Genomic DNA, 23,692 nt, shown 5'->3' with positions numbered 1-23,692 from the left:
CGGAGGGCGAGGGGTGTGTACCTAGAACAAGGAACAACATCATGGTGGTGTTCAACGGGCTGATAAAGGTGAGGGTCTGCGAGGCTCAGGACCTGCGGCCCACGGACTACGCCACACGGCACGCCGTCGTGCGCCCCGCCTCGCAGGTCCTGGACCCGTACGTCAAGCTGAACGTGGACGACACGTGCTTCGGACAAACAACGGCGAAACCAAAGACGTTGAACCCGAAGTGGAAGGAGGACTTCACGACTGAGGTGCATAATGGTCACACGGTCGGGGTAACTGTGTTCCACAACACCACCATAGGACCTGACGACTTCGTGGCCAACTGTAATGTCACCTTCGAGGAGCTTCTTCAAGAGCAGGGAGGCAGCGCTGACATATGGGTAAGTTTCTTCTAAGGATATCTTAAAGATTCAGCAATGGCTTTCTTGCGTGTGGGATTCATTTCCGTTTTCCCCTCGTGACCTCTGAACTCTGATATTGTAACACTGTGAATGTGATGAGTCTGTCCTACTTATAAAGTAGAGGAGAATCAGTAGTTCACCACAAGTAAACCACAGTGATGCATCAAATCTTCCAACCACAAAGTTCAGAGGTCACCCGAGTAACAGCTGAAGTCAATGTCAAAATATGTGTTAGCTATAGTCTGATACACTGTTAGTGTTATACTTGGTAGATCTACTGCTAAACTATCAATTCAATATGCTCTAAATAGATGGTTCATAAGGATAGAATTAGAAAAGAGTATCTGCAGTTGCCAGTTTCCCAATGACTCACCACACTGATACACTAGGTTTGTTTGAACCTAGTCCACATTGGGTTTCATGTTACTGCTCTGAAGGTGTATCAAATGACATAACATTGTACATGTACCAGGGACAGGCAGATGGAGAGCACATGACATAAAATTGTTTATCCAGTCTTCTTTGGGTATCACGTTGAATTGAGGTTGGAAGATTAAAGATAGACTTAGAGGGCTGGTGTAAGATCAGACATTTCTAATGGAGGTCAGTATCACTTCGGTCATGTGGATGCAAACCTTGGCTGCATCTGACCTTGGCTTGGGTAAAACTACCTTGAAAACCAGCTGTCCACGGGATTTCATACCTCCATTTGTAGGTCTGCGAGCTCCCAGTATTTGAGCCTTGGTCTAAAAGTGGCTGGAGCTTCGGCTGCTTTGACATACTTTTTGGACACAGAATGATCCAAAGTGGCTGTAATGGAGCTTGATGTGCTTAGTGTTGCATTTTGAACATCCGTTTTCAATGCCAGGGCTCGAAATACTTTTTTTCTGCATACCTGCACTGGTGAAGGTAACATTGCAAATTACCTGCACCAGACAAACTTAAAGTTAACCTGCACCACTCTGAATTTAGAAAGTATTAATCATACTAGAATCATTTAGGAACCATTGCTATTTTTTTTCTTTTATCATACTTCATAGGTGGTCAGTGCAGCTACGGTAGTAACAATCCTCACATACCTACATCACAGGACATTCATATTAAAACCCAGTATATGGACCAGTGCAGGTTAGGTGCAGGTAGACATCAGAAATACCTGCACAGCTCCAATTTTACCTGCACTAACCTGCATATGCAGGTGGTATTTGAGCCCTGAATGCTCTGAGTCAGATTATACGTTTAGTTGTAGCTATGGACAGCTAGAATATCCATAATTATAGCATATCATGTCTGTCTTGTTTATTCTTGGTACAGGACTAATTCACTAGATTGCAACTGCTATATTCCCGTGGTTTGCTGGTAGAGATGTATCAAAGGCTGTGGTCGTCGTGTATGCAAAATTTGACATTTGAAAATTAAATTGAGGTTAGGATATTTGCAATCTTAACTAGAAGGTACATTCCGTAGTTCAGTTATAAAATCTGAGCCCATCGGAGGTTAGGCTTGGTTTGGTAAAGTTAGGATACATACTAAAATTGTTCAGGAACCATTGCTTTATTTTCTTTTATATTTGACATTTGAAAATTGAATTGAGGTTAGGATGTTTGCAATCTTAACTGGAAGGTAGATTCCATAGTTCAGTTATAAAATCTGAGCCCATTAGAGCTTAGGCTTGGTTAAGTATTTTAGTTAACTTAAGGGTATTTGCATAGGGACACCTTTAACAGTTAGATGACTCAGTCACTGTTATTATGAAACCAAAACTTGTAATTTAGCTGCCCAAAAGTCAAATGTGGTTTTGTGGTACAGCTGTGTAACTACTGGTACTGTACTCGTTGTTATTCTAGTTAACATACCCAGCACAGGACAGCATAATAGCGAGTTTCTGCCCCATCCGAGGGGGAAAACTCGCTATCATGGCAAACTCCCTTCCACAGCAAACTCCCTTCCTCGATAAACCCCCTTTCCCGACACAAGAGACCGTAGCCAACGTTGAAAATCGCGAACCAACGCCCCCCCCCCCCAAAAGAAAAACAGCCACGTTCCGAAGACTGCAAGGGAGTCTAATATAGATCCATTTACCCTGTTTGTCAATGTTATTTGTTGCTCCATAAATTCTGTTAATGAATAGATCATACTAAAGATAATAAGTATGTGAGTAAATAAGTACTGTAGGCATGGCATTCACCCATGTTTGTCTTAGGCACTATAGTATATGACATTGTTGTCCTTTCCTTATTCAGAAGTTCATGAACATTTGAGGCATTGTGCCTTGATTGGAGAGTAGAATCACGCATAAGGAAGTAAGAGTTTTTGTTGCTCATTTGCTAGGTAAAGTAGGAAGTTGTGCGGAATAATTTGTAGTAGACTAGTGGTACTTAACAATTGGCTAGTGCTCTGGATACGAGTCAACTTGAACCATTGCCTGGCAAGTAGAATACAGGTGGCAGGAAATGATGTGATAAGGTACTCTCCAAGCAGAGGTTAGGCTCCGGATGTTTTTTTACGTTTTTTTCATTCATTTTTATCAGGCTTTCTAATTTGTTATGTTTCTTGACGGTTTAGGACTAGGTAGTGATAAGGGACCATTGTTCCTTATGCCAATTGTAGATACAGATTCTTTTCGCCTGTCATCTGAATCAGGGCTCGAAATCCTTTTTTCTGCATACCTGCACTGGTGCAGGTAACACTGAGAATTACCTGCACCAGACAAATTTTACCTGCACCACTCTGAATTTAGGAAGTATGGATCATACTAAAATTGTTGAGGAACCATTTGTTTTTCTTTTATACTTGATAGGTGGTAACATGCAATGCAGCTAATAACAATCCACATACACCTACATCATATGACATTTATGTCTAAAACCCAGTGCATGTACCAGTGCAGGTTAGGTGCAGGTAGACACCAGAAATACCTGCACAGCTCCAATTTTACCTGCACTAACCTGCATATGCAAGTGGTATTTCGAGCCCTGTGAATCCATCTCATAGAAACTAGATGCCATATTTTCTATCTTTGGGGTTCCGAAGTTTAGTGAAACTTTCCTCATTGTGGTTGTTGGTAGTAGAGTTAGTTTATATTAACTGTGGTATGGCAGCTATATAGACCACAGGATATCCCATATCACATATTGGGTAAGGTATCAAGTATAATGAGGTAGTGGTGAGCATGTTGTGTTGCCATTTACTACTTAAGACTATCACAATACAAATTAGCAACAGTGTGGGTAGAGTAACAGCAGATCAAGTTGTACAAATCAGGTTTGTGTAATGATGGAATGATTGCACCTTTATGGATGTTCAATTAACTGTGAAGGTCAATCGCTGCATATTTTATATTGTTGTAGTGTGCAAGGTGATGTCTGGTAGGTTCTCAGGGCTCGAAATACTTTTTTCTGCATACCTGCACTGGTGCAGGTAAAATTGAAAATTACCTGCGCCAGACAAATTTTACCTGCACCACTCATACTAAAATTGTTCAGGAACCATTGCTTTATTTTCTTTCAAGTTTCTCTTATCAATATCATATATTGGTTCATCTCTTCATGAAAATGATTACTAGTACTTAATGACTTACCAAAAGTCATTGTGTTAAAGGTGGCAGGTGCATTATTTCCCTTTGACTCTTTTTCACTGGTTGTTCCTGTCAACATGTCATTTGTTACATTTAGAATTGAGTAAAAAAAAACATCAATTACACCCCCAAAAATAGTGAACTAAGAAACCCAAGCGATGAAAGCCAAACGTTCACTCCCACACACTTTCAATTTGGAGTCAGATAAGCTCATAAATCCTCACTCATACTGGAAAATCAATGCTCAAACATACCTACAATTGGGTTATAAACGACTTTCTCCTCTTATAAACTCATCATAAACCCATTTCTGGATGTAGTGTACATACAAATCCATCCTTGACAAGTTTATTGTTCAGTCATATGAAAACATGTGTGCATATTTCAATTCAACATCTTCGGCGCAAAATATATATTTTTTTTACATACCTGCACCTGTAGTAAGCTACCTACATCAGACAAATTTGCTTGAAAACTTTCATCATAAATGTAGAAATTAGGCCACGCCAATTTAATTTGTTGCTTCTCGGATGTCCCGACCCATTTTTTTCCGATTTGAAAAAAAAAAAAAGAATTAGTCCCAAGAAAAATAATATAGATTTTGCTATTGCAGACTTGTAAAAAAATTCTAGGCGCACATACTGCTGATAAACCAATCAGAGAGCTTCTTGGTAGTCACATGATCAGAACAGTGGTATTAAATCAAAGGAAGAGATTCATTGGATAAATCATGCCATGAAAAGCTGAAAACTTGACTAATAACCTTGCTTTTTGTGTTATAATTTTTTTTCAACCGACCGCCCCAATATTTTTCTGAAAAAAATCTGAGAAGCAACAAATAAAAATGGTGTGGCCTTAGATGGAAAAAATTGCGAACATTCATTTAGCAAAGTTATTGGTACAATGTATTCAGATTACATACTGTTAGATAAAAAATGGAAATATTGCCACTGAGGCATGTAATCACTAGCCTGGGTACCATCCGATTTCTACCGGGACTCCTTAGACTCGCTACCCTAAAAAATGTTGTAATGTAGAAATTGCTTGCTTCATCTGCATGTGGTGAGTCTTTAGCCATTGGTGAGGGTATTTTCAGCCATTTGTATTATCACAAGCAGCTACATGTGATATGATAGTAGAGTTGTCCGAAGGATTTTACCACCCGGACATTAACACATCTTGTGAATAGTTAATGATCACCATATCTGCTGCATTTATATCCTCGCGAAAATGGTTTAGAAGGTAGATGTCGAAATGGAAGCTAATGTTGTATATGTGACTATTAGGGATGGGTACTGGTACAGAAAATTCAGGTACAGGTACAGTTCAGGTCCAGAGCATCAGGTTCAGGCCCGGGTCTGGACCTGAACCTGGTCCTGATTATTTGTGAAAACTTATGAATGGGCAATACTCAAAACAATGGCCCATTTTGCTACAAAGAATATTTTTTGGTGTATCTGACATCCTTTGGCATTTTTAAGTTCTATTTTCATGTAAACAGAGCTTACTGCCTCTGTATTAGACCAAGTTTGACCATAGGGCTTGGCAACAATGACTATCAAATCTAGCCTCTACCAGGCTTCGTGGATCGGTGGTCTAATTGTAGAAATTGGACAGATAGAGTCTTTAGTACGCTAGGGGAGTTACCCGGCCAGAAGAGTACGTTTCCTCACCACGAAACGTGGTGAGGATAATGATTCTACCAATCCACGGAGCCTGGTAGAGGCTAATCAAATCTGCTGTACTTCGCTCTTGTTCTTTGCTTGGACCTATAGTATAAGCCCCCAAACATGTGAACACCTGTCGGTATAATCTGGTCATTTTCGAATCAGTCCAACTTCTGGTTCACTGATTTTTTTCAGGTCCGGTATTTCTGGACCGGTCAAACAAGAAAAAACGGTTTTGTACAGGCTTGTGTACCATACCTGTACCCACCCCTAGTGACAATCATTATGAACCAACAAAGTAGCATGCTGTTCTTACCCTATTACTGGGAGTGTTAGAATTGTTGAAATAACCGATATTTGTGCTTTATAACTCCCTTGTTTATATTTTATATTGACAGGTTGACTTGGAGCCTGCGGGAAAAGTGCACCTGATAGTTGAGCTTAAAGGAGCTGCTTGTGAGCCTGGTAAGACGACATTAGGTAAAAGTGCTTGAAACTCATCATTTAGGTCTCATAACACAACAATCGGAATTATTTTCATGGATATGTTTTTAAATGGACATTTCATTACTCTTGTTTGATCACTGTTCTATCAGTACTTGAATGAAATTGCCATAGGCAGTGTAAAAGTCATATACAATAGAAGCCAGTCAATTGCACATCAGGTTAACTCACACTTCTGTTAACAGCACGGAATCCTAACATTCCAAACTGGTGCAGTCCAGCTAGACTTCGTATTATTGCACCAGCCAGATAATTGCATGAAATTCACTGGCAAATAGGCAGTGCAATTAATCGGCTTCTACTGAATCAACGTATTGAACATTCTGGTATATTGGTGTTACAGTAATAAATTATTGTCTTGTTAACAATGTAAACAGTATAATAGGCCTCAGTCCATGTCTATTTATCACAGCCTCTACCAGACTCCACATCGCTGGAAAAGATAGTAGAAATTGGCAAAATAGATATCACGCCAGAGGAATCAGCTGGCCCAAAAGTACAGTTGGCGACATAGGGATGCCAACTGTACTTTTAGGCCTGCTGAGTCCTCTGGTGTGTAGTCTGTCTTTTTGGTTCAAATTTCTGCTATTGTGTAATCTGTCTATTTGGCCACATTTCTACTACAACTGTATTTTTCCAGGAACATGTGAAGATGAAACTGATAGAAGCTACATTTACCCAACAAATTGATATCAAAGTATAATCTTTGACAGGATGTTGCCAAAGCAGAGTTCATAAAGCTGAGATCAAAGCATACTTTAAAATCATCATTGATTTTCCTCAAAACAATGTGACCAGTTGAAAAGTATGAATAATAAACATTAGGCTGTTTTATGGCATTGGATCTTGCATATTTGGTACTGTAATTCACTTTGTCTTCTCGGTACCAAACTTTCACGGTATGAGGAACTTGAACTCGTTCTCGGAACGAAATGTTCACGGTGGCGGCAGGTGCGTGAAAAAAAAAAGACTGCAAATCATTTGTTATCGGTAATGATAAGTTCATGTTACAGGCCTAACTGTGAAAACAGAGAACATCAAAGAACTGTTAAAAAATCAGGAATTACAGTAAGCTTAGGGTTGGACAACTTTTCTAAAATTCACTTGTCCTGATAGAAAATGTACTGGCCCGAACCAACTTTTCACCAACCAAAATTCAAATGTCACTTTTATACGCTTTTTCACTTCACGTAATGTAATTCTTATCGTTGCCTCAATTTTTCTATATTGACCATTTTGTTGTCATGACTGTAAAAAGTGACAAGTATATCAAAATCTCACTCAATGGAAAAATCTTGCTTGCCCGATCAGTCAAGTGGGGTAGGACATGCACTTGCCCGATCAGCACTTTAACTTGCCCTGGACAATAGGGCTAGTGGACTTGTCCAACCCTGAAGCTGTGCTTTTACCCCAGCAGCCGCCGCCTCAGCTTCTGCCTCAGCCTCTGCGGTGGCAGAGAAGGTCTTCAGGCCCGGCATGGGCCGACACCAGCGGAAAAATGCCATGCGGCGGCGCGTCCACCAGGTCAACGGCCACAAGTTCATGGCCACCTACCTGCGGCAGCCAACGTACTGTTCTCACTGCAGAGACTTTATCTGGTAAGTCATCCTCCTACGCAGGGACATCCAACGGCGAAACCGCCTGTTTGGATGTACCCTGCTTTCTCAACCGTCGCTCTTAGTTCCTGACCGCCCTACTAATAAATATTAATGAGCTTACCCTTATATGTGCGAGGCCCCTTTTGAAAACTGAAAGGCCTATTCTCTGATTGGCTGACAGCTGGATTGGGGGGGGGGGGGTCCACAGGAAAGAGTGACGGTCGAGAAAGCAGGGCACATCCAGACAGGCGATTTCGCCATTGTCCGATATCCCTGCGTGGGAGGATGCTGGTAAATTAGCTAGCAGGGAAAATGTTACAAGTCCACATGCATTAAAACTTACAATGAAATAGATGTTGCATGTAATGTTGATTAGCATTTAAGATGTTTTTACATGATGTGGAGTTATGCTTGTCAGAAAAAGCTTTGTTACACAATTTTTGTCCAAAAACCTTCATAGTATCATACTGTTCAGTGCTACTGGGTATGCTATACAAACAAACAAGCAAGCATAACGTAAAGTTCCTTAGGAAAAAATAAAGTCAAAGTCAAAAAATGACAGAAAATATTGCCTTCTCAGAAGAGGTATAAACCTTGTTGTAATTGACAAGGATAGGAAATCATAAGTGACAGTGATCGTATACACTAATTCTCATTTGATAGTCTGTCTGTCTGCCATGGGATTAGCAGTCTCTTCTAGGAACTCTGCAGAAGTTTTTGTACATTACTTGTGTTGATCTGACTACTAAATCAGTTACACTTTCAGCCTAATTATCTGTGGTACCTACCTTGTATCTGGGGGAGTTTAATCTAGATAGTTCTGTTTCTTGGAAATGTTTTCATTGCTTTCTCATTTCTATGTACAGGGGAGTACTTGGAAAGCAAGGATACCAGTGCCAAGGTGGGTGTACAACTGTTACAGCAGTCATGGCTTATGGGACAGTAGATCAGCTTATTGAAGTTATGGGACAGTGGAACAGCTTATGGGACATTCTTGAAATAGTTGAACTGTAATTTCCACCACCAAAATTGGACTCACCCAAATTACTGAACACCACCAGTCTTTGTCAAGGAATGAACAATCCACTGCTGTCGTGATGTCACGTTATGCAGATAGAACACGTGACTCAGTAAGCAGTGGATTATAGGTTGCAGGAACAGAGACGGTGGGCGCCATAGACTTCCTGCAACCTATAATCCACTGCTTACTGAGTCACGTATTCTATCTGCATAACGTGACATCACGACAGCAGTGGATTGTTCATTCCTTGACAAAGACTGGTGCTGTGCAGTCAAAAATTTGGGTGAGTCCAATTTTGGTGTTTGAAATTACAGTTCAACTATTTCAAGAATGACTTCTACCAACACAGATGAACTTTCAATTTAAGCTTATGGGACCATATAACTGGCCCCAAATAAATGGTGCAGGGGTCTGTTTTTGACTGAAAGAATGATGTTTTGTTCTCTTTATGTTTAAACATTACACTCCGTAGCTCCTTATATATATATGTTTTCTTTGTTTGTTCTACAGATGAAATTCATTTCAAAACTCAGTATGTTTATACATTTGGATTAATGGGAGTACTAGTAGGTATTTTAACTATTGGCAAGTGGTTGATACTGTTTTGTCCCATATTTTTCAGTCTGTACCTGTGTAGTTCACAAGAGATGCCATGAACTGGTCGTTACGAAGTGTCCAGGACAGAAGGAACCCATTCAAGATGAGGTAAAGAGATATAAGAAACATCACTTATTGTAGACTACAGGGTTCTAGCCAACATCCGTCCTTCCATCCTTTGACAGAATTTTGACAAAAATTTGGCCCATTCCATCCTCTGTGACGGACAAAAATCGGCATGTTAAGACTTTAATTGAACCAAGCTGAGTCTACCAGCAAAATTTGCCCCTCAAAATAGAAGAAATTGCATTTCAGAGGGTCTAGAGTTCAAAATTTGGTCTGAGAGTATAGCCAGACCCCTAATAGGATCGTCACGCCTCCAACAGCATTTCCATTCAAATTCCAGGGGACGGAAAAAATTTCAGGCTGGCTAGAACGCTCGTTTGTTTGTTTGTTTTAACCTTTATTTATTCATGAGAAGCTCAAATCGGCCAGCAGGCCGCTTTTCATTGAGGTCATGAGGGAGGTCAGGGTCATATGAAATATAATACAATCGTAGACTACATACTCAGAACATCAGAGGTTGGTAGCTACTCCACACCCATATGAAACCGGATGTTGTGAACTAGGGATTTTTGTACACACTATGATACATGATGATGATGATGATGATGATAGTGCAAGAAGCATTACATTTACTTAGAATAACAATTTGAGGTGAGCAAAGGAAGAAATTTATGAGTCAATGTCATTGTGAAGTGAACTCCTACAAAACATTTTGAATGTTCTCAGAAGTATTAGGAATGGAATGGAACGGCACTTTAGAAAGATACAAGCAATTAGAATCGTTATGATTCAAATGTAGCAGTCTGCACCTTTTTGAGAGTAACGTTTTCTCCTCATTTATGCAGTTTCTCACCTCAAGATTTAGTATCAACATGCCTCATCGATTCAGCACTCATACCTACAAGCGCCCTACCTTCTGTGACCATTGTGGATCATTGCTGTATGGACTTTTTAAACAAGGGCTCCAGTGTGAAGGTATTCACCTTTCCTTATATCCAAACATTACCAGGGTATCAGCACAGCTAGAGCACGCCCCGAGTGATGATGATGATGATGATGAGATATTTGCCCTATCTGCAATAAACCTCTCAGATCACACTCTTGCTCAATAAGCAGAGTAATGTTTCCTTTTTACTTTCCATATCTATATTTAGAAATGGTATATTTACCCACTAGTATTAGCAGGTTTAAATATTGAACTTTTACAATGTTGTAGTCGAGCTTATAACCTATCATGTGTAGTGGGAACGTTTTAATCGTTGTTGCCACAGCTTGCAAGATGAACGTGCACATGAGATGTCAGAAGAACGTGGCGCACAACTGTGGCATCAACCCCAAAGAGATCGCTCTGAAACTGGCCGAGCTCGGCCTCACCGGGGACAAGTTAACGCCGAGAAAAAAGAAGGGCGGCTCCATGGCCTATCATCAGGGCAGACCCCATCAGGTAAACAAGGCAAGAGATCTGTGGAAATCTTTGAAACAAACAGTCCCAGCTTCATGGGTTCAAGATAAGAAATTAAAGGTAGGTCCATGGAAAAAAAACACAAAAATGGAGGCTGTATCCGACAGGAAAGAAAAAGGGCAAGATGGCTGCTTGAAACAGAACTGACTTTTTTTGGTAGAAAGATGTATTTGTATTAGAATATATAGAAGAATGCCCCCTCCCCAACAGAAAAAAAAGAAGTCATTTGCTGTCTTGTCCTATTATTTTTTTCTTTGATGAAGCAGCCTTTATCAGTTTGGCATGGCTCTTTGCACTCTTCACCATTGGGCATGGTGTCATTCAAGCATTCCAAACTGTCATTCTCTTTTGAGGTGAAGCATGACGCTCTTTCTAACTACTTGTGGAATTATTTTAACCAAGCATCTTACATATCTAACAAGCTGCAACTTTGGTACAAGGTTTCGTACATAGGTGTACCATCCTGTGTTCATTGTATGAAATTTGCAAAGTGTTTTATAAACTTTTGTTAAATAGCATTCTGTGTATCATATAGTTGATTAGACATTAGTTTTATGTACCATACTGATTACTTCTTTTAGTCCTTATGCAATAAGCCTTCAGGCATGATCTTGCAAATAAACATGTTTTATAAATCTAGAAAATTTGGTCATATTCAAAGATACTACCACTCTTGACAAAGAAATGCTTGTGTGGTACAGACCTCCAATACTCACGACACAGCCAAGAAGGCAGAGCTGGAAGGAAAGGGCGACAATGAGAAACAGGACAAGAGACCACACTCTGCACCCAGAATAGATGGTAAGGGAACCCGAATAATATATACAGTAGAAGCCGTTTAATTGCACTCCCCATTTGCCAGCACATTTTGTGCAATTATCCAGATGGTGCAACAAAACAAAGTTGTTCAGCTGGACTGCATCACTACGGGACTTTGGGATTCCCTGCAATTAACAGAAGTGTGCAGTTATCCGTTGTGCACGGCTTCTTAACTGGCTTCTTGTGTATTCCCATACATTGCAGCTCCTTCATATATTTGTATGTGATAACACTATATTTAGATGCTGGTATATAATAGTTTTATCAAGATCCGTTAGATATCCAAGAAGGGGACCAATGAATCAATGACTGCTCTCTTTTTTGTCTTGAGTATTGTACTGAAGAATGCTGCCTAAGATGTAACAACGTACTTATCATTGTCAGTTGGATATGTACAGTGTGTCGGATCGGATCTTCTAATGAAAGAGAGACTAGCAATGAGCTACACATGTTTGAGAATAGTTTCATCAGCTTGGTACATCACTGAATATAGAGACTCTTTTTGCACAACCATTGCCTTATTCTCACCAACGTTTTGGTGATAGTCTGTCACCTTCTTCAGTGCAATTCAGACTGGTTTACATTGTACTGCAGGACAATTATTTGCATAAAGCCGTCTGTACATACAAATGTATGTGAATACTTCACGTTTTGTGATCACGTCTGAACCGTGAGCAGCGTCACCTGTCCTGCAATACAAGACCTGTCCTTAAGAAGGTGACAGACGGTCACCGAAACGTTGGTGAGAATGAAGCAATTGTTGTGTAAAAAGAGTCTCTTCATTCAGCTACATATGTTGTTTTTCTCAACTTCAGACAAAGAGAAGCCATGCACAGACCTGAATGAGAAGCCACAGGATGTGGAGGAGAATGCCAGCTCCACATCCAGTAACAGCACCATGACCTCACCCGACCTGTCTGGGGCCCCGGACATCAGACATCGCAGATTGAAACTGGACGACTTCAACTTCATCAAGGTGCTAGGAAAGGGCAGCTTTGGCAAGGTACAGCTATCTCTGTCCATTTAACGGGTTGGTTATCTGGAGTGTTTGTTACACCATTTCAGCATTTAATGTATTCCAAGAGCTGACTTTGTGAGACAGTTCTCGGAAATTTAAAGATGATTTTGCACACTTTTCCAGTGTTGGACACAGATGACATAATTGTTATACCAGTATTTCAGCAGTTGTGCACCGGTGCACCCATAGAAAAAAATTTAGTGGACAGTTCCAATTTTGGGTGCACCAGGGTGCACATGCACCCAGTATTTCGAGCCCTGCTGACAAAAGCATGAGAGCTCGATCTCAGTACCACCTTGTCAATTTTCTACCTTGCCAGTTTTAACCTGTTAGTTTTTTTTAATCTGCAGGTAATGCTGGCAGAGCTGAAGGAGTCTGATGATGTTTATATTAATCTGCAGGTGATGCTGATGATGTTTGTATTAATCTGCAGGTGATGCTGATGATGTTTGTATTAATCTGCAGGTGATGCTGATGATGTTTGTATTAATCTGCAGGTGATGCTGATGGTGTTTATATTAATCTGCAGGTGATGCTGGCAGAGCTGAAGGAGTCTGATGATGTTTGTATTAATCTGCAGGTGATGCTGATGATGTTTGTATTAATCTGCAGGTGATGCTGATTATGTTTATATTAATCTGCAGGTGATGCTGATGATGTTTGTATTAATCTGCAGGTGATGCTGATGATGTTTATATTAATCTGCAGGTGATGCTGGCAGAGCTGAAGGAGTCTGATGATGTGTACGCCATCAAAGTGCTGAAGAAGGACGTGATCATCCAGGACGACGATGTGGACTGCACCATGACGGAGAAGAGGGTGCTGCTGCTGTCCAGGAAACACCCCTTCCTCACCGCACTGCACGCCTGCTTCCAGACTAAGGTAAGGAGTCCTGTCAGCATTGTTGTGCTGCACTGCACGCCTGCTTTCAGACTAAGGTAAGGCCTCCTGTCAGCATTGTTGGGTTGCGCTGCACGCCTGCTTTCAGACTAAGGTAAGGAGTCCTGTCAGCATTGTTGTGTTGCACTGCACGCCTGCTTCCAGACTAAGGTAAGGAGTCCTGTCAGCATTGTTGGGTTGCACTGCACGCCTGCTTTCAGACTAAGGTGAGGAGTCCTGTCAGCATTGTTGTGCTGCACTGCACGCCTGCTTTCAGACGAAGGTAAGGCCTCCTGTCAGCATTGTTGGGTTGCACTGCACGCCTGCTTTCAGACTAAGGTAAGGCCTCCTGTCAGCAATGTTGGGTTGCACTGCACGCCTGCTTTCAGACTAAGGTAAGGAGTCCTGTCAGCATTGTTGTGCTGCACTGCACGCCTGCTTTCAGACTAAGGTAAGGAGTCCTGTCAGCATTGTTGTGCTGCACTGCACGCCTACTTTCAGACTAAGGTAAGGCCTCCTGTCAGTATTGTTGGGTTGCACTGCACGCCTGCTTTCAGACTAAGGTAAGGAGTCCTGTCAGCAATGTTGGGTTGCACTGCACGCCTGCTTTCAGACTAAGGTAAGGCCTCCTGTCAGCATTGTTGGGTTGCCTGACGCGTGAGACCGTGTGGCGCAGCAACAGTGTGTTTGGCTCGGGACTGAGAGATCTCGAGTCCGAATCCTGCCGTGTCACCGATCTTGTGCCCTTGGGAAAGGCACTTTACATGGCTTTCCTCACTTTACTCAGGTGAAAATGAGTACCTAGCTTTGGCTAGGGCCGTCCCTCAGATAGGACGTTAAATGGAGGTCCCGTGTGTGGGGAGAGCCACACCCCATGCACGTTAAAAAACCCACCACATGTGAGATGGTGCGGTGTATGATGATGCAAATCCTTCCGTCTGGACTTGGTGATTCTCTACAAATCAACCAGGCTTTGGGAAGAATCAACCATACCAAACTAAACCAAACCTAACTTTGTGTAGATAGGAGAGGTCTGTAGCACAGAGACCAGGCAGGGTTGGACTATTCTGGAAAGGTTGTGCGCTTGGAAGTGAAGGTCTCTGAAATACTCTTATAGTTATCAGGCTTTCAGTAATTATGTTTGTAAACAACCTTTATCCCTGTCGGTAAATGTCAGAAATGTTTCACATCACACATGGTTCATTTTTTGCAGGACCGCCTGTTCCTTGTGATGGAGTATGTGAACGGAGGTGACCTCATGTTCCAGATACAACGGGCTAGAAAATTTGACGAACCACGTTCTAAATTTTACTCAGCGGAGGTGATCCTGGCTCTGATGTTTTTACACGAACATGGAATCATTTACAGGTTGGTACAGAAATATCCATCCACTGATATCTATTCTCCTTTCATAAGGCCTTGTTGATTTGATTATAAGGATGACATCCGTGTTCGCATCAATTTTGGCCGTTTCCAAAAATAAAATAAAAGTTTTCAACCATACTGTATATCGTACAAAGCAGCTTCAAAATCAGCAAGTTTCATAAAACGTAATAGAATATTCCAAGGTTAGAAGATGTGAAGGAACAAAAAAGAAGGATCAGTTGTTCGGTATATAGTATATTCTGTGTGTTCAGTCATTATATTCAACCTTCCTGACCATGAATATTTCATAATGAAGGCAAACCTTTTTGGGGGGTCAAAGTTGTTTTTTTTTTATTTGCGTGCTCGCATCAGTTTTGGGGTTCCCAGAGCCTGTCTTCCATATAATCAAATCAACATGGCTTTAAATGCATATACAGTTAATTATTATTATGAACTTTATTGCACAAGATTTGTACATGGTACAATGTATGGCAACGACTATTACACAAAGTCCAAAATAGGAGTATAGAATAAGACTTAACATCCTAATTAACATAACAAGAAGGGCTAAAACAAGATTGGTCATATGCCCTTTGACAGATGCATGTGTTATGGCAAACACACTTCAGCTAATGGATGCAGTTTGTGAGTCTTCTTACAATCTGTCCATTTCTGTACTTGCATATTCTAGATTATATGTGTGCTCTATATATTGAAGATGCACTGCACACTACAAAAGCTCTTTATGACCATGTGTGCACACCTGTGAATGTTTACGCTTATAGGCACTGGTCAACATCAGAAGTGACAACACTAATGGAGTCTTATCGTTATGCTGTCAATATTGAGACATTACTCATGTACAAGTGCCATTTGTTCCTGATGCAGGGCTCAAAATACTTTTTTTCTGCATACCTGCACTGGTGCAAGTAACATTGAAAATTACCTGCACCAAACAGATTTTACCTGCACCACTCTGAATTTAGGAAGTATGGATCATACCAAAATTGTTCGAGAATCATTGCTATTTTTTCTTCTATACTTGGATGGTAACAGTCAATGCAGCTAATAGCATTTCATGTACACCTACATCATAGGACATTTAATATGTATAAAACCCAGTACATGGACCAGTGCAGGTTAGGTGCAGGTAGACACCAGAAATATCTGCACAGCTCCAATTTCACCTGCACTAACCTGCATATGCAGGTGGTATTTTGAGCCCTGCATTATGTTGTCATATTGAGACATTACTCATGTGCCATTTGTTCCTGATAGATTCAAGTGGTGCAACTTTATTTGTTTTCTCTTTTGCAGAGATTTGAAATTGGATAACATCCTTTTGGATGCCGATGGCCATATAAAACTTGCTGACTTCGGTATGTGTAAAGAGGGCATCCTGAATGGGAAGCTCACCACCACGTTTTGTGGAACACCCGATTACATTGCTCCTGAGGTAAGAATCCCAAAATTGATCCTTGCTTGTCTCAGCTTCCTTATTCATGGATGTCCCATGTGCCGTTTGACATAGCTGTAACTGTTCTGTTAAAGAAATGCTGTTATAAGTGATGTCATTTGGGCATATTAAAGGTGGAGAGTGCTCAGAGATTTGGTGAAGAGCTGTGGTATCATGTTTGTGTATATACTGTAAATGCAGAAACTTTTGCGGTGGTTAAATGTTCGCGGTTTTCGCAGTGGCCACTTCACCGCAAACTTAAAACAACCGCAAATATTTTTCCATGGCAGTAAGAGACTACAGTGCATGGTGCTACCGCGAACTTAAAACCTTCGCGAAAAGTCATTTCCCCCGCTAACAGGAAATTAAATCCCTGCAAACAACAGATCCTGCAGGAACTTGAGTACGGCCCCTCCTGTGATTGGTGGGCCCTGGGTGTACAGTTGGAATGTAGTATCATATTTTTTTATATACTGTTGTATAAACCCCATGGTACATCATCCTGAGACCAGTCTGTATGTACCCAGATCCTGCAGGAGTTGGAGTACGGCCCCTCCTGTGATTGGTGGGCCCTGGGTGTGCAGTTCGAATGTAGTATCATATTTGTGTATATACTGTTGTATAAACCCCATGGTACATCGTCCTGAGACCAGTCTGTATGTACCCAGATCCTGCAGGAGTTGGAGTACGGCCCCTCCTGTGATTGGTGGGCCCTGGGTGTGCAGTTCGAATGTAGTATCATGTTTGTGTATATACTGTTGTATTAATCCCTAACTGATAAACCCCATGGTACATCATCCTGAGACCAGTGTGTATGTCCCAGATCCTACAGGAGTTGGAGTACGGCCCCTCCTGTGATTGGTGGGCCCTGGGCGTGCTGCTGTATGAGATGATGGCGGGCCAGCCACCGTTCGAGGCCGACAATGAAGATGACCTGTTCGAATCCATCCTGCACGACGATGTTTTGTATCCAGTATGGCTTAGCAAAGAAGCTGTAGCTATCCTTAAAGCTGTGAGTAAAGGCATCTTATTCCATCATTCCAAATTTCTCTTCTTCAACAACTTTATTTGTTGCTTCTAGGATTCTGCTGTCCTATTTTTCCCAAGGCATAGGAAAAAAAATGTTGTGTTTCCTGTTTCAGTCCTGAAAAAATTAGGGTCGGTAGGTAGGGATTATCTTTTTTTTTTCTTGTATTTTTTTTTAGGCTGGCCAAAATTCTAGTGATACATATTTACAATACAGTTGAACAAAGTAAACTGAAATGTATGATGACACTTGCCTTTCAATGTCAAACTTTAATTTTGTGCATGATAGATACATTTATCCGTCATTAGATGGGACAAGCAGTGTTTTACTTCAATAGGAAGCAGGCTAAATAAAAATTCTAACTGGAAGCTATGTGACTCCACTGCCCACCCCAAGAAAAAAGTCTAGGGTCGGCAGGTTTTTTTAGGGTAGGTAGGGAAACAGGAAACACAACATTTTTTTTCCTAGGCCCAATTTGAAAAAAAAAAAATTGGCCATATCTGCCGTTGACAAATTTTCACTGCCTCTCCTGACAAATAAACTATGGGCATCAAATTTCAGTGCCTGTACGTGGTTATTACTTATTGCAAAAAAAAATTTTTTTTTTCCTTGACCTGCTGGTCCAATATTTATCTGGAAAAATCCGAGAAGCAACGAATCAAATTGGTGTGACCTAAGGAACGATTAATCTTTTCTGTCCCAACTGCTGGTAGAATGATATGTAGCAAACAAGCTAGCCATCCTTAAAGCTGTGAGTAAATTAAGACATACTTACATTTGATCTTATTTCATCATACCAAATTTCTCTTCTTCAATAACAGTAGAACGGTAGAATGACATATTGGTGACATTTTTTTATTTTTTATTATTCAACAAAACAAAAGTATAGGGACCATCCAGAAAATACAAAAATCATAATAAAAGTAATCAATTATGTCAATAAAAACCTATGAAATAGTCATAGCTAAACTCAACAGTCACAGGGAGAACATGAACAGTGGCTGCACAAGCACCTACAGTGGAGTTGTGTTTTCCCTCGTAGTTTATGACAAAGAATCCTGCCAAGCGGTTGGGCTGTGTTGCTGCTCAGGGAGGGGAGGCTGCCATCAAACAACACGTTTTCTTTAAAGACATAGACTGGGAGGCACTGTTAGATAGAAGAGTAAAACCACCCTTCAGACCAAAAATTGTAAGTATGATCAGTTATATGTCATTAATGTCAATTTTCCCCACTGTGCTTGCACTTGTCTACATCAAATTGTGATGAACAGAAATCAAGTTATTGATCCGTTGATGAAACTTAGACATCCACGTAATAAGGTACAGCAAAAGACAGTTACTCAATTAAATGGATATGATTTTGGAAACAAAAACTGATGAAAGATGGTGGATGTCATCTTAAACATCTGACCATTTCCAAAATCATATCCAGTTGCTTGAGTGACTGCTTTTTGGCTTGTTGTTGATGAATTAGGTTAGATTCAACTCTGAATAAACCCAATGACAAGGTGTCGTATTTTTTTCTATGCAAGTGAGTCCACAATGACATATATACGGTCAGATTGTCAGTTTAGAAATTCTTTTTTTTTTTAAACCCGTATAGATTGTTGTGTGCATACATATAGTTTGTGTTCTTGTGTTCTTATGTTTGTATAACTATTTTCTATGGGTTACATACCAGAAATGCATTCATTCATTCATACTTGAGCACAACTAAGCTTAGCTTTAAATTTCTTTCATTTGCTCACATGTATTTTTACTTCAGTGTCACTGACGAAGGATAGTGGATACTATCCGAAACGTCTGACCGTTTCCAAAACCATATCCAGTTGCTTGAGTAACTACTTTTTGGCATATCTTACTACCTGGATGTCTAACCTACATCGATGTATTTTTCCTTTATTTCCACCAGAAAACAAAGAAGGATGCCAATAACTTTGATCAAGATTTCACACGAGAGGAGCCAGTTCTTACGCCAACTGATGATGCAGTGGTGAAGGCAATCAACCAGGAGGAGTTTAAAGGGTTTTCTTTTACTGGTGACGATACAGAAGTGTAGAAGGGAAGTGTATGCACAGGTCCTGCTGCTAGTCATTCTCTGGTTTGTACTCCAAGCACCGTCTTTATGCAAAGATGCTATATGAAAACTTACAAGAAAAGTACAACAGTCTCACTCGATGGAAGGCAAGTGACACGGCAGAGTGTTGCCTACAAAAGTTGTATCCGGTCTCTTGCACAAGCACCAATGTTTTTCTCAAACACACTGAAAAATTCCTACAACCAACTTTGTTTTCCTTGATAGGACCTCTTCTTGTGATGATATGTGATTGTATTTAGTGATAGTGTAGCAATGTACAGAACCTATATATATATGAGCCTGTTTTACCAGTGGAGACATTTTTGCTGTTTTTTTCTTGTGCAATGGATGATGTTTTTGTGCAGTCAACTGATGCAGTTACTGGCTCCCATCCTGTGATTGGATAGCTATAGAAGTTTTTATGGGATAATCGCCAGATTTTTTTTTAAAGAGCAAGAAGTGCAAACTACTGGAATGTAGTCATTGTGATATTTTTGTGGCTTTATATATGAGTGCAAAACTGTTACTTATTTGTATAAATATGAGTACCTGTCAACATGTTACAGAGAACTTAAAGAGAGATACTACAAAAAAACTAACTAATTCCTACCATCCTGCCAATTCTGCCTTCTGGATGAACGTGTTGATGTCTTTGTCTCCTCCTCGTGTGATACATGTGTGTGTAGCTGCTCCTGTGCGGGTACAGCAGCTGTTTCTACAAGGTGGTTGTGTTTGGATGTGGTAACTTATATGACTCAGGAGCTTTTTAGAGTAAGGGGTACACTCATTATTCTGTGGGCTACACAGGAGGTGGTTGATAGTACTGCAGATGGCAGTTTGTTTCAGCTGATGAGCTTCGGAAGGTCTTTTATAAAAGTATGCTCTATTGTTAATGAAATGCCATCATCTTAGGACATTCCTATAGAACAGACTAAAACCAATAGATGGCCTCCACCTGTCCCAGGTACTGTAGATCACTGATACAGCTGTCCCAGGGGATACATGCATGAAGTTGGTATATCTGAGCAAAGGAAAGCAACTTTGAGCTCTGTCGGGTGTGCATTTTGCAACCAAAGTTGTGAGGATGCTTGTTAAGTCCGAATAGGTGTTCTGAGTTGATTGTCAGACGACTGTTGTTTCTCAAAGCATCGTTTGTCATTTTTATCTGACAATCACGGATCCTTTTGTTCCTATGAGAATATGATGCTGTTTGGCTGAAAGCTTGATAAACCATGTACACTTGAGCTGTCGATAATTTGGAAGTTTTAAAAAATGGGTCCTTTTGGGATGAAAATATGACGCCATATCGCTGAAAGCTTGATAAACCATGTTGGCTTGAGCTGTCGGTATTAAATTTGGAACTTTTAAAAAACGGATCCTTTTCAGAATGAAAATATGATGCTGTTTTCCTGAAATCTTGAGAAACCATGTAGGCTTGAGCTGTCAGTAATTTGGAACTATCAAAAAAAATTGTGCTACTTTCCCAATCTCTGAGAGGAGTTCCGATTTTAGCAGTAGAGCAAGAGTAGTAAGGGTCCCAGTGCCAGACGGACAGATTCTGATTCAGTGTTTGAGTGAAGTTGACTGACTCTGTCATTCATGTATATGAACATTGCTTTGACTACATCTTCAAGTCTTGGAAGCATACAATCTTCGAAGAACTCGCTATTGAAAGAAACAATTTCTTGCCTGCCATATTCTAAATTCAGAACTGTAAATGCTCTGCAGCATGTGCCAAACATTTGAATGACATTAGTGAGTGAGCCTTGACTGTACCTCAAAGACTGCGACATGTTGCAACATGTTTTAAGTCTATTGTTACTGCTGTAAGGAGATGCTTGTTGTTCTTGTTGTGTCTTTTGACAGATTGTGGTCTTGTCATTTTGTAACTTTGTGCCTCACTGTGGCTATTGTTATCTTCAGGTGGTCATCATCTCTGCAGGTGTACAAGTGTTTCATGTTTCTGTTGACTCCACTCAAGACAAGAGCTTGAGCTTAAAGCATGGTTGTGTGATATCAACCCCCTTTGTTCACTCCCTACATCAAGAAAACTTCACAAGGAAAGCACAAGGGAGTAGCAGTGAACTGCTGATGCTCCATAAGGCCATGTTGATTTGCTTATATGGATGACATCCGTGCGTGCATCAATTTTTAGCCGGTAAAAAAAATTGATTTCAACCATACTGTAAATCATACAAAGCAAATGTCCGACTGGATTGCAAAAACAAATATCGGAAAAAGTATACTGTATGTCATAGGGTATTCAAAGGTCAGAGAAGATGACCACATAGATTTCATAATGAGAGCAACTTATTTTGGTCAAAATTTTTTTTATTTGCATGCTTGCCTCAGTTTTGGGGTTCCTAGAGGATGTCATCCATATAATCAAATGAACATAGCCAAACAGACATATCTGCAACTGCAATTTAGAATGTAGAGAACATGAGGCACAATATTTGTACTTCTTTGACTGTAAAAGGTTTACAGCCACAATGTCGTCCAGCTAGGCTATACAGTAGTCTGTGTAACACAAACTCTGCTGTCCGGGGCTGTAACTGGCCCCTCCCCACAGAGGGCGGCGGATGTTGGGCGGGCTGCTATAAGCGAGATTTAATCAGGCTAGGCTATTCAGGTGGAGGCTTGTTAGGTAGATGTCACTGTCTTCAGAATGATGGGGACCTGTCCACACAGCATCACAGAATTCCTGATGAATAATCTGCTCTACTTTGCTTTGAAGAGTTGGACGAATCTTTCTCATCTTACTCATGGAGTCTGATTTGTTAGAATAAGAATGCCCACACGTCACTTCCCTCTGCTGTTGATAGAATACGTCGTGCTGTTGTAGGCCTTTTCATAGTGTATGGAATGTGCTGTCTAGAGTGAAGGACATGTGAAAATTCAAAAGTTAGGCTTTGTTAAGAAGAGTTGAAAGAATATTTCTACCTTAACCAAAAGAGGAAGACCTTCTAGCACCTGAACAAACTTTCCAACACAACAAATTTGTCGACTTTATCTTCGAGCTACATTTTTCGTAGTTTGTCAAATATGTTGTTTAGAAAGGTTTTTGTTGTGGATGTGTGAATAGTTTTCCAATTGCTAGCTGTCCATAGATGTCAAAGGATAGAAGGTATCTTCCTAATTGTTGACCCGTGTTTAAGAAAGATTAAAGGTCTGTTTTTACAATTCTAAATTAGAATGTACGTTAGTTCTGTCTGCTGCCTAATATAGTGTGTGCTCAATGTCGACCTGTTGTCTTGCTGGTCAATCCTAAGCTTTTCTTGTTGTGTGGAGCCGTGTCACGTGTATGAAATGCCATATACATCCCTACAGTCACTGATGCTGTACATGGGCAAAGTTGTTGTTCAAGAAGACAGAAATGTTTTTGTTTTTTTGTCAGGTAAAGGTGGATCGGTGTAAACACTAATTTGCAATCTTATGTAAAAAAAAAAGAAGAAGTGTGAAACAAGCTTCGAGATCTATATTGTGAATTTGTGTTTCCCTGTAATATTGTGTGTTGTCTAACAAAGCCTTGTACATAGGGATAAGGAAATTTCAAAATCTCTTTTTGTAAGATGCATGATAATGACTGACTGTCCAAGGACATGAATATGTATATTCTATTGTGAATACCTGTAGAGCATGTATGTTTGGATAATATGGAACAGTATTATTGTGAAGTTTCAACCCGGATTTGCATTTCATGTTTTGTAAGTTTAATACGATGTGTGTTCTCTGAACTTGTTGGAAATGGCACTGTCCATTTACCTGTAAACTTATTTGACTGATGAGACTAGCGGACTGCTTGTTGTCTTAAAAAGTAGGAAGACCTCTGAACAGATGAGTTATATGCTTGCAAAGAGATCTCTATGGAATAAGAGGAATATGTATCGGAGGCGGATAAGCCTCTGAATGCCATGCATGTAAGTATGACGATAACAGGATGGCAAATGTCTGGAAGTCAGAACATCATGAAAATAAATTTCTCAGAGACAAGACGTTGAGTCGTATCTTGTGTCAGCAAGGAGGTTATAGAGAAACTTCCTTTTTGTCAACTAGGGGTGGGTACAGGAACAGAAAATTCAGGTCCAGGTTCGGTTAAGGTCCAGAGGATCAGGACCTGAAACTGGACCTGATTCAGTATGTGAAAACTTG

The 23,692-nt window shown here is 40.5% G+C and overlaps 1 protein-coding gene across 6 annotated transcripts; it reads left to right on the top strand.

Moving 5' to 3' along the window:
* LOC118413941 (protein kinase C epsilon type-like) lies at nt 1-23,533 on the top strand. Of its 6 annotated transcripts, none has more exons than XM_035817643.1 (15): nt 1-386; nt 6,050-6,116; nt 7,573-7,753; nt 8,620-8,654; nt 9,397-9,479; nt 10,283-10,412; nt 10,709-10,959; nt 11,601-11,700; nt 12,534-12,721; nt 13,445-13,618; nt 14,829-14,983; nt 16,298-16,436; nt 17,260-17,448; nt 18,506-18,652; nt 19,376-23,533. In XM_035817643.1, exons 1-15 carry the CDS (start codon nt 42-44, stop codon nt 19,520-19,522), a joined length of 2,331 nt encoding a protein of 776 aa, XP_035673536.1. In that variant the 5' UTR covers nt 1-41; the 3' UTR covers nt 19,523-23,533. The 6 variants fall into 6 exon arrangements, with proteins under 6 accessions (XP_035673536.1, XP_035673527.1, XP_035673519.1 ...); XM_035817634.1 differs by having other exon boundaries at nt 7,570-7,753; XM_035817626.1 differs by having other exon boundaries at nt 6,050-6,131.
* The last annotated feature ends 159 nt before the right edge of the window (nt 23,534-23,692 follow it).

The sequence above is a fragment of the Branchiostoma floridae genome, chromosome 1, assembly GCF_000003815.2.
Source record: "Branchiostoma floridae strain S238N-H82 chromosome 1, Bfl_VNyyK, whole genome shotgun sequence".
Taxonomy (NCBI): domain Eukaryota; kingdom Metazoa; phylum Chordata; class Leptocardii; order Amphioxiformes; family Branchiostomatidae; genus Branchiostoma; species Branchiostoma floridae.
The sequence above is the reverse complement of the archived record's forward strand: the minus strand, read 5'-3'. Positions and strand labels throughout refer to the sequence as shown.

Bases quoted from the DNA above. Each gene is read 5' to 3' on its own strand.
- LOC118413941 (XM_035817619.1), top strand. From the start codon at position 42: ATGGTGGTGTTCAACGGGCTGATAAAGGTGAGGGTCTGCGAGGCTCAG. The intron at 6,132-7,569 runs GTAAAAGTGCTT...CTTTTACCCCAG, and splicing joins GCCTGGTAAGACGACATTAG to CAGCCGCCGCCTCAGCTTCT. The intron at 7,754-8,619 runs GTAAGTCATCCT...TTCTATGTACAG, and splicing joins CACTGCAGAGACTTTATCTG to GGGAGTACTTGGAAAGCAAG.